The sequence below is a fragment of the Coturnix japonica genome, chromosome 4, assembly GCF_001577835.2.
Source record: "Coturnix japonica isolate 7356 chromosome 4, Coturnix japonica 2.1, whole genome shotgun sequence".
NCBI lineage: Eukaryota > Metazoa > Chordata > Aves > Galliformes > Phasianidae > Coturnix > Coturnix japonica.
In genome coordinates, this window is record NC_029519.1 from 38,415,601 (window position 1) to 38,427,031 (window position 11,431).

At 38.5% G+C, this 11,431-nt stretch overlaps 1 protein-coding gene across 1 annotated transcript in view; it reads left to right on the forward strand.

Moving 5' to 3' along the window:
* Nucleotides 1-10,802, forward strand: part of GALNTL6 (polypeptide N-acetylgalactosaminyltransferase like 6) — a 429,124-nt gene extending 418,322 nt beyond the window's left edge. The window contains exon 12 of the mRNA XM_015861609.2: nt 708-10,802. Within this exon, the coding sequence (XP_015717095.1) occupies nt 708-875 (168 nt within the window). The 3' untranslated portion in view covers nt 876-10,802. The remainder of the gene's footprint in view (nt 1-707) is intronic.
* Nucleotides 10,803-11,431: the final 629 nt, after the last annotated feature.

Sequence of the window (11,431 nt, forward strand, 5' to 3'; positions counted from 1 at the left end):
GTGTGTGTTAGTGTGTATGTGAAATAAAATGAATAAAAGTAAAAGCCATGAATATCCTATTTAAAACAACTTAATCCGTGCTTATCCACCCAAGATCTCCATAGGGATCTAAAAACAGCATTAGAATTTCCTTCTTAGGAATAAGAGCTCAAGTATTTCAGTGGCTTGTCTTACAAGGCTGCAGGCAAAGTCTGCGTTTTATGGGGTGAGAACTGAGATCATCAGTTACGTGTCTGTCCATCACAGCACTTCCATTAATATTGTTACTGACTTCTACATCGAGTTGAAGAGTACCCATTTCTCAGACAGATCTTTACAGATCCTCCCACCCTGCAGCACAGTAGAAATTGTCAAAAACAACTTCCTTTCTCAAATCAAAAATTGGGTTCAGGTATTTAATTGGAGCCTAGGGAAGCACGTGGTATATAAAGAAAGGTGTCCTATTTTTCATTATATTATGTGGTTATTAGCTAAAGACATCATCTTATTCTTTCCTGAATCCCCAGTTTTTTGAGGGACAATAACAGAAGGAACAAAAGTGCTAGATTCTCTACAGGTTTCCAAATTAAGCTGTGGTTGTTGGTTATCACACGGAGCATACAAGATTATTCCAGATACGACTGTGTTAATCCATTTTGAGTAAAATGAAAACACTTCCAATTACTTGGCGTTTGCTACTTAATTCTATTTTTTTCTCATTTCTGTAGGACAAAACTTTGTTCCATCCGGTAAGCAGCAGCTGCATAGATTGCAACCCATCTGAAAAGAAGATTTTCATGAACAGATGTGATCCTTTATCTGAAACTCAGCAGTGGGTTTTTGAACATATTAATATGACTGTTTTAGAAAAGTTTAACAGCAAGGCCAGTTCCTAGGGAAAAATAAAACATGAACACACCCAGTTACACACAGCCTGCAGACTACGTTTTCGCCAGCATCTGGGTCGAAGGAGTCAGGAATTAAATTTCCTAGATCCAGGAAGTCTGCTCTAAGGATTAAGAAAATGCCCCAGCAAGAGCCAGCAGGCTGTCCTTGAGGATGTACAGTATCTGAAGAACTTGGCTAGGAGCCTCACCGGATGCTGCTGAGAACTTCAGGCTGAAAGTTCCCTTGCTGGCCAAGGGAAAATTTTGTTTTAAAACTGTTTAAAAATACTCTGAGTTAATAAAGTAAAACAAAACTCTAGAGTTTCTCAGGTCTAATCCTGCTGTAGTGAGTAGTTCAGAACTGGTGCTGTGATTTGGGACGGGTATATGATGTGCATGACGGCTACAGGAACCTGAAGAAATCCCAGGTTTTAGAACGAAACATGCTGGTGGAAGAATAATGATGTCCCAGCACTCCCTAGACAAGATATATGCTCTGTTGATATTCTCATAATAAAAGGTCGGGTTAAGCAGGTTTAACCCTCAGAACTGCTGCAATTAATTTTAAATACCTCCCTTTTACATTCCATTCATTACCAAAATAGGAATGGTAGAAATCTTAGGGTCTAGAATTACACTGTAGTGAAGCATGAAATAAACTGTAAGGTTTTGCCCTCACGTTTCTCCCTTCAGTTGGGAAAGAAAACAAACAAACAAACAGAAAACAAACATAAAGCAGTCAAATTTCTATATGTGGTATATTTAGCAGTTGTGATTCAAATCCCATTGTCACACAAGGTGAGATTTTTTTCAGTGACAAGTATAACAGCAGCTGCAATTTAATAGAAGGCATGTGGACTAGCTATCTTTCCTAAGGTAGAATCCTTACCAAAGTATACATTAAGTTAAAAATAGGTTGAAAAAATTATCATGAGAGCAGGAAATAATTGCATACTGCATGCTAAACTAGGTTAGTCAAATTAACACTGGTACGCTGCCATCACCTAAAAAAGCACTGATTCTCTGTAATGCAGCTCAAAAGATCTTGCAGAAATCATGTGGTGTTCTTGTCAGATACGAGTGGAAAGAAAATTTGACATGAAGTGAGTTGGGTGATTTGGAGTTCCTGATGAAATCCGTGATGGATATCACGTGAACCTAAGCTGTCGAGTGAATGATACTGCAGATCTCATGGTGGAGGAAAGGAGGAATGCAAACAAGTTAGATGTGGCAGTCTTTTGGTGCTTTAGGCACAGATACAATTCAGATTCAGACAGACTTCTGTCACACTGATGGGCATTATGGCACATAGTGTCCTTCAGACCCATCAAGCTGTTGTCATGAGAAGCCACTAAAACTTACTTGAAAGGCCTATGGCTCCTCTCAAAAGGAATCAATTCATGCTAGTCTGTGGAATGTAACTAACAGGTTTGGGATTTTTCAAGGTGAGAGCATTTGTGTATGTGTATCAAATAAGTGTATGGACTGCTTTTGTTTGAAAGGCACTTGCAGACAAAAGCACCATTAATGTAGATAGATGAAATTCCCCAGAGGTGGCTGTATCATAATATCATAAGGAATTAAGTTGCTTAATCTTACTGCTGGAGAAATGGCTGACTAGCCAAAATACTTGTGTGTAGGCTGTCGTGTTTGAGGCAGAAGGGCAAATGTGTTTTGTTTATTGCTCCTTACTCTCTATTTAGGCTCAAAGAGTATTGATTGCATCTGAAGGATGGTTACTGTACCAATTAGTGTACGCTATTTTATGACAGCACCTTGTAGTTGCAGGTTAAAAATTGTGTTAAACTAAAATTGTTGATTATGGGAACTTTTTAAGAAGGGAATGAGATCGTGAAGCATTTAGGATGCATGCACTTGGCTGCATCCATACACTGAGTAATTGCTGCAAGTTAGCAAAGAGGCCTTTCAATTAATCTAAGAAAAATGACTATAGGCATCATTTTATGATTTTAAAGCAAAGGAATTTGCTTAGGTATTGTTTAAATTTAATTATGGTGCACTGAAGGATGGAGGCAGTAAGGGTAATGTGTGGGGATATTTAGGTAGCTGTCAGTATGCAGAAGCAGTCTGGGCACTGCAGGCTGCCAGCCCTAACAGATACAGTGCTTGTAGTATCACCATTTATTTGCAGCCTGCACGTTAGAAATGAGGATTTGGATAAAGAAAAAAATGGGCACCTAAAATGTAAATTCCGTCCTCATGCTGCTGATTGAAACTGGCCCTAAACTGATGAAGTCCCACATGCCCAAAATAGAGAGGCAAAGGAACCAGCTGAGCAATTTATAATATGCACAGATTGGTAGGGTTATATCATTCAGTCTCTGCCTGCATCTCAGTGGTCTGACTTTGAAATGACTAATGGGAACTAGACTGCTGCTGGGGCAGAGATCTTCTATGCCTTTTACAACCCTCATTAATTAATATTGCACAGCATCCTGCACTGCCAAAGGAAACCTTTCCATTACTCTGTAAGTCCCTGTCAGATAACAACCCATCTGAATGGTATGCAGATGTTTAGGAAAATGCTGTTCTATGTCTCATTTTCAGTTTTTATAGGCAAAATATAAGAAAAGATATAGTAGAGTTCTTCGCATGTCAGTAATGAGCAGCTTTTGATTAATCTGGGAATACGTTGTTTATATGAAGGTGCAGATCTTGAGAAACAATAACTTGCCACAATGTGGCATACACACATACACACACACATACATCTATGTATACATTACAACTGGAACAAAGCAGATGGAGGAGAGGTTTGTTCTCACTTCATGGGCTGAGATTTCAGGTATTTATTATAACCAGGAGGAAAAAAAAAGAAAAAAAAAGGGGGGGGGTGGGGAACAAAAAAGATAGCAGTCAATAGGCTAATAGAGAAAACAGTCACTTCACTGTTTTCAGCTTAAGCATTTTTCTTTTTTTAAAAACAGAGCGGAAAAAAAAGCTCTCATGCAGCCTCTCCACAGGCAGCTGTAATCCTCCTGCTGAGCAGGAAAGGTGGCCCTAGGGACTGAGTTTCAGAGCTGTACTCCTGTAGCATTTGGGCTGATGGATTCACGAAATGGTTGTGACTTGCTAAGCACAGGACTCCTTCAGCAGAAAGGGTTATGAATAATAAATGATCATCCTTACCTCTAAATTAAATTCTGTCTTGAGTGTTCTCCAAAGCTTTCCTCTGATAACAGCATTTCATGACTAATTTAGCACTTAGAATTTCTTTAAGTCTTCCAGCAACCAAATCTTTTTCTTCTCAGTGGACATCTGAGCAAGTAAAAAGATAGGATGGACAGATATATTTTCCTGACATATTTAATCAGAAGTCTATAACTTCAGTCTACATTGCTTCCAAAGACCGTGAAATTTCTGCACGGAAAGGTGTTTTAAAAATACTACCTAGTGCACAGGTTGCACTAGCTGATCATTTCAGTCACATTCCAGCTGGTGACTTGCTTCAGTTTTTTAGCTGATTGTTTTGTGGCCAAGGCGAATTTAATCAACACACCCCAAAAGATCTTTGTATCCATACAGTTCATCAGCACCTACCCTAAACCTTTCCCACTTGAGGCTTTCTGACTCTTTCTGAGGTCAGCAAACCATGTCTACTGGAAATGTTAGGAACTGGAATAAACACCAAGTGCAATGAAAACCCATAAATCATTTGTGTTTCCTTTCCAAAATCCAAACTAAGCAGAAGCCCTTGGCAAGGGCTTAAGCAGGAGAGGAGGCATTGTACAGAGGCATGACCTTATTTCAGGAAAATGACATCATACGAGAACAAATGTTTCTGCAACATTATGGATACTTTAATGATATAATGCATACTTCCTGAGTGTTATCAGTTTATAAATAAATGGACTGTAGCTGCTGAACTAGGTCATCTTTATGATAAAGATAGGCTAGGCTTGAAAGGAAGTGACAAGCACTTAACAGCCTCTGATTACTGGCATTTTACCAGGCATCAACATCTCTGTGACCTCAGTGAAATCAGATGCCACAGAAGATCACAGAAGAAATGTATATAAATCGCTTAACCAAATGTATTTGATGGGTGGCACTCCTTTAGGAGCATATGTCAGTCACCTTTGTTTAAAAGGAAAAAAAAGAATTAAAATTGTAATCAGAATTCACTTACATTTTTACAGCTAACTTCTCCTGAAAGCTTAGTAAGTGGTAGCCTTCCAAGTCACCCAGACAAAGTGGGGAAGAAGTGCTTTGGTAAGATAGCCGCTGAGAGGCCACCATCACGAGTGCAGCCTTCTGCTAAAGAATATCAGTTTTTAGTGCTGTTGGTCCAGCATCTTTTCAGGGAACATAAGGTGTAGATCAAAAGAAGAGTATGATGACAGATTTTTAATTCCTCAAGGTCATTAGGTAAAACCATTTCAAAACACTTGAAAACAAAAAGCTAATTGGAAGTAGCTTTTTTATAGCTGGTATTGGGTATATGAGATTAATGAACTCATTTGTATAACTCCATTCCAAATCTGTCCCATATATGCTCTTAGAATGAGCACACAGGTGCTGAGTTTCTTTTACATCTTGTTCTGAAGGTCTTGCAATGTATGGAAGTAAATTTTGAAGGCCTTTAGAGTACTATATCAGGTATATGCCAAAGGTAACAACAACAAAAACAAAACAAATAAACACCAAAAACACCCTGACTTTAGATTTTGCTAAACCTCTTGTTCTAAAATAGTATTCACTGACCAGTGAAAATTTTAGATGAATAAATAATATAGTTTAGTAGCAGTAATAGTGCTCTCTAGTTAAGGTTTCAGCTCTTAAAAATAGGTATCTATATGGAATTTTAGTGAATACAGATAGTTGCTGACAGTCATTTTCTTGTTATTTTTTTAAATACATACATAAACCTGTCCTGAAGGGTGCTCTTATCTCATATTTTTCTTATTGTAATTCTGAATGCACTGGACTGAGAATAATCTAAGCAGACAAAAGACCTTTAAGAACTATCTAACAAACCTGTGCAGAAACAAACAGACAGTGAGAAAGCTGAGCCAGAAATGAGCTAAAAATGCATCATGTTCCCAAAGCTTCAGCAGCATTCAGAAAATGCATTCACTTTGTATGACAGCTCTATATCCTTTTAATGTATCAGTAATATCACTGGTATTACCCTTACATCAGGATTTCTGGAAATGATGTGCTGTCATTTGGCACAGTAGATGGACAGCACACTGACAGAGAAAAAAATCGCTTTGTAGGAACAGTTCCTAAATAATTTCTTTCAGAAACTGCAGTCTGGGGTGTCTTTGGAGCCTTTGCTACTTATGAGATTCTCATCTGCTTAGGTTTGGTTTTGTTTGATTGTTTGTTGCTTTTTGTTTGCTTGTTTATGTTACAGGGCCACACAGTACACTGGCACAGAGACCCAGAGAGGCTGTGGGGTTTCCTCTGGGAGATCTCCAAGAGCAGCCTGGACATGGGCCTGGGCCCCAGCTCTGGGTGGCTCTGCTGGTGTAGCAGAGGTTGGAGCAGAGGGATCCAAAGGTCTTTGCCAACATTAGCCATCCTGAGATCCTGTACCCCATGGGCCTTCATGAAAGAAGTGCTGACAGTAGGGGAACAAAGAGGACACAGGTTAAAAAAAAAATGAAAATATGTGGTTACCTAAAGATATCAAGTCCTCAGCTCTGCTGAGCGTGTAAATTGTACACAAAGATAAATCTGTTTCTTCTGCATGGCTGTTGCAGTAGATGCATGTCTCTCAGGAAAACACAAATGGGAAGGAGCCACACCAGCAGGAAGGCCCTTATGTAGCAGTGGGGACAGAGTCACTGTGACCTTTTGTTGCAAAGCGGATGAATAGGGCTTTAAGAGTGGTATCACATAAGGGATGTGAAGTGAGCTGCAATGTGACAGGTCTGGTAAGCAATGCTATCTAAAAGACATTAGGACATGAGAAGGGAAAACTTGGTCCTCATTAACCTTTGCCCTTATTAGCTTTGGCAGTACCCATGACCCTTAGTTAAGGTATTAGTTGATTTAATTAAGTTAATCCTTCACCCCGGCCAGCAAATGACCCAAGCTGGAAGGAATCACAGCCCAAGCAAATTTTTCTTGGTCAGCTTGGAGCATCTGATTGACACAAACACTCAGCAGTTTAGTCAAAAATCTTGACTGGCACCAAATCTAAAACAATATAACCATCCTGAAAGATCCATTGGCCCTTTGTGTTCTTCTGTGAAAAAATATTTTGTTTGCCTCAAGGAGCGATTGATGGTAATGATCCTAGATTAAGAAGATCGGGAGTAATGAACTTGCACAGAGGTGAAAGGCCAAACGTGCTATTATGACGTGACAGCTTAATTGAGAAAGGGTGGAGGAAGCAGTTGGTACAAGGGAAGGAGAAGGAGTCAGATTTATTTCTGGGTATGAAGGAAGCATGACCTGCAAAGGTCAGCTATGGATAACTTTGGGTACCTCTTCATACTAGTGCTTGCGTGTTTATTTCCATCACAAATGTTCAGGAATTGAGAGGCAATCACTCCCACTTCCTCTCAGCAAAGGGCTTAAATTTAGAAGAACTGTGTAATATGAAACATACTGATCGTGAGGTATGTGTGTAGCTACAGCAAAGCTTTATTTTCAATTTCAATTATTTTCTTCATTTTCCTATTTGGTCTTTCTTTTAACTCCTCATCTGTAGGATTTTGCCAGAATAACAGACCTCCTTCCCTTCCTTCTGGTGTGTGTTCAGCTGTTGTAGACCCCTTCCTCAAGCTAACAATGACTATTGCTGCTTTGATCTTGCCCTGGCAGAGCCATGAGCCCTTCTGCAGTGGGACACCTCTGCTGTCATTGTGCAGAATGGTACCAGAGCAGAAGGGAGAGGTCCTGTCTTTATGGGTCAGTATCTCACTGCAAGTTTTGTCCATGCTAGAAATGCGCCTCAGCAAAGGCAGGCAAACATCCATTTAATTTCTGCAATGGAGAACACTCCACTGGCAATCTACTTTCATAATCATCTTTACAATTCAGTGCTGAAGTAAGAAAAGGAATCAGTTAAGACCAGAAGCATCTTGTTTCATCAGAACTTCTAGAAACGTTCAGAAGCAGCTGATCTTAAACTTCTCAAGTAGGTTTTAACTTGTGATTATCCATAGTAAACGCATAGACACAAGAAACTGAGTTATAATTCCATTAAATTAAAATGTGGTTTGTATAAGCCATCAGGGGGTTATAACAACTTTAATTGAAGGCATTATTTCAAATGTAAAATTGATACGTAATCCCTGGTGAATCCATGATACAAGTTCACCTTGAGTTAGGCTGGAGAGAGGCAGAGTGGCTTGCTTTTCTTTTTTAATAAAACCACAGGTAGAGAGAGATTGTCCAACATCCGGCATCTCCTGCTTTTATCTGTATAGAGTTTCAGTTTATTTCTCCAATAAGCTAGCAAAGGTCATATATATATATATATATATATATATATATATACATATACACATATAGATAGAAGGATTTCCCATGATTCTCATTATCAAAGCTGCACTTGCAGAGATGGTAGTAAAACATCCTTTTCTTTCCTATTAGCAGAAAATCTGTTCATTTATTTCCTGTTTGTGTTTATATACCCCCAGAGTCATTTATTTGTAACCAGAAAACATCAATACAGGTTTAACCATCTCTTTGTTACACAAGTTCCTAGTAGGTTGGAATACTAGTGTGAAGACCATGTTAAAACATTGAAAGGGCTGTCAGCCAAAGAACAAGGATTCCTTGTAGAAGAACTATAAGCCTCCCTTTTTATTTGCTTAACTAGTTTATTTCCTAAACTAGTGTAATATGAGCATTCAAATCACAAATAGTGCTTTGCACCTAAACATACCGTGGTAATCTGCACCTGGAACAATAATGATGCTTCATCAGAACTCTGCTATAAGCCTTCTATATGAATCTATGCACCATGGCTATGTAAAACCATTCTTTGGAGGTGGGAGTCTTCACTCACAGTTGTTTTCCCTGCAAAGAACATTTCTTCCAGCTTTGGCCTGACCTGTTGCTCTCCACCTCAAACTCTGTTGGCTGAAGTAGCTTGGCATTGACCAGCTCTCCAGAAGGTCTCTAGATAATCTGCTCCACTTCATATCTCCTAGTGCTTCACAGCGGTACAGCCCACGTAGACACATACATGGCTCACAAAGGATTAGGTGTCAAAACAGAAATGTATGGTCCTTTCTGAGCCTCTAAGATGCTTCTGTTTATCAGCTAGTCTCTGTGATGGTTAGAGTGATTTCCAGGCACCTCTGTGAATAATACCTCTGCAGGTATTCTGTGAAATACCCACTTCTCTCATTTCTTCTGAGAGCCTTTGCTTTCTGCTGAACAACATTCAGGAAAAAAACCCAACTCTTCACAATTCATCTATTACAAACTAATTTTAAAGGACCAAGAAGAGCTGGGGATAAGTTTATGTAATCTTTGCCCTGTGGGCTTGTAGGCAAGGCAGCCAATAGTTGTGTGGGCTGGTAGGTGGCTTGTAGAGATCAGTCCTCAAGAAGTGAGACAGAGTTGTCTAATTTTCTGTGAACTGAGGTATAGTTCTTTGGTAAGTTTGATTTAGGAAATATAGCTCTCCAGGAAAAGAAGAAAGAATGAGTGAAAATGGGGAAAATATTTTCAAGTTTTCAAGTATTATAAAGAAGGCTGCAATTAGTAATATATACATAATAATAGATAAAATGAAAACATAAAATTCTGCGCTGACTAGTCTGGAATAGTTGACTTAGATCTTTTTAACAACAGTGGTAGAAGCTTTGACCAACTTGTCGATGCATTAAAATAAAGTTTTCAAGACATACTTACAGAGTTTACAGAGAGTACATGCCTGTAAATTACCAGACTGTAATTAAGAGCCTGAATAATGAAATAAAAACTGTACACCTCTCCTATTTTATATTTGGATGTGTCAAATTATGGAATACAAACTAAGATTGCTGTAGAGCAATTGAAAGAAAAAAGAAAGAAAGAAAAGAAAGAAGAAGAAGAAGAAGACAACCTTGGTCTGAATAAATACCTCTCAGAAACTACAACATTAGTGTTTCAATTTATTGTGCATCTGCTGCTGCTGAAATATCCTGCCATGTGTATCAAGTCAGGGAAGAGCCAGGCAAGCTTGTTCAGAGGCTGCTTGCTGCTCCCACAGCCCCAGCCACACCAAAGCAGAAACCAAAATCACACCGAAGAGCTCTATTAGTTCTGGCAATATCACAACTTGAATGCCCATTTAAATAAGAGACAAGGGTAGAAATGCATACAGAATTGTCACACATACCATTCCTTAGGTGATATGTAAGGAAGCACTGAAAAAGTCAGTGAAGATCAGATTCCAGTAAAAAGTGATATAAATAGAGTGAAACTCCCAACTGATTGTTCTTATGATTTCAGCTGATAAGATATCAAATATATCATCTTCCAAAGTAGGATTAAGCTATCAAAAGCAGGCACTATCCTGCATAAATTCAGGAGTCATATACAAGAACAGCAGGGATCGATCATCTCCAAAGATCAGGGACAGAAGAGATGCTTATTACCTATTATTATCTGTCTTTCAAGGAATTATTTTTTTTCCTTCATTTGCATTTCTACTTTAAGCTTGATTTTATGCATTCCCATATGCTTCACTTCTTCAGTGCCGTACCTCTACACTAAAACTATCTGATCTAAATTATTTGGTTAAATTCATCTCTTTCATCTCCTGCATACTTTTTATTTATTCAAGAATCTTTCTAAGGCTGCACTTAAAGCGAGCATTGCTTCTGAAGTACTTTGTCAGAAATAGCAAAAATAAGAAAAGGATAAGTATGCACTGGAAATACATGACTGTTTCTTGCCTAGATAGCTTAAAAGGCTGCTGCAGTCAAATGCAAGCTGAAGGCATCTCCAGCTGCAAAAAAATAATACAAACTATCTTTTTCCATCTAAGCTTTCCACTGAAACCATTCCTTCGATGAATTCCTTAGGCAGTTCCACTGAGCAAACCTTGGTAAATATCTCTCCAGAACAGTCATAAACTGAAAGGATGTTAACAACAACAAAACAAAATCCTAGTGAGGGGGATTTTATGACTAAGAAAAACTCATATGAAAGCCCTAAGGACATTGGAGCAATTACATTACAGGTGCTTCTCTTTGGCAAGCAAACAAGGAACAAAAAAAAATATTATTAAAAAAAATAATAATAATAATAGTAATAATAATAATGTGTTATAGATACATCAGAAACAATTAGCCATCAGTTTTAACACAGCCTAAAGTTAAACATGGTAAAACAACAAAGTATTCTCCCACTGGCATCATTTAGAGTTCAGAGTCTGGGAGAAGCATGGTGTATTAGAAAACCAAGAGCCTTATGTGAATTTTGTGTCAATTATCTAATTAACTTTGATAACATCAGAAGCAAACCATCAAGGAAAAGGAGCTTTAAGGAGCTCTTGCAGATAAGGGCATATCAGGAAACAAGATTTGAACTGGGAAAGGAAAGGAATGAAAGAGGACTGCACCACACTCTGGTGTGCAACAGAGAAA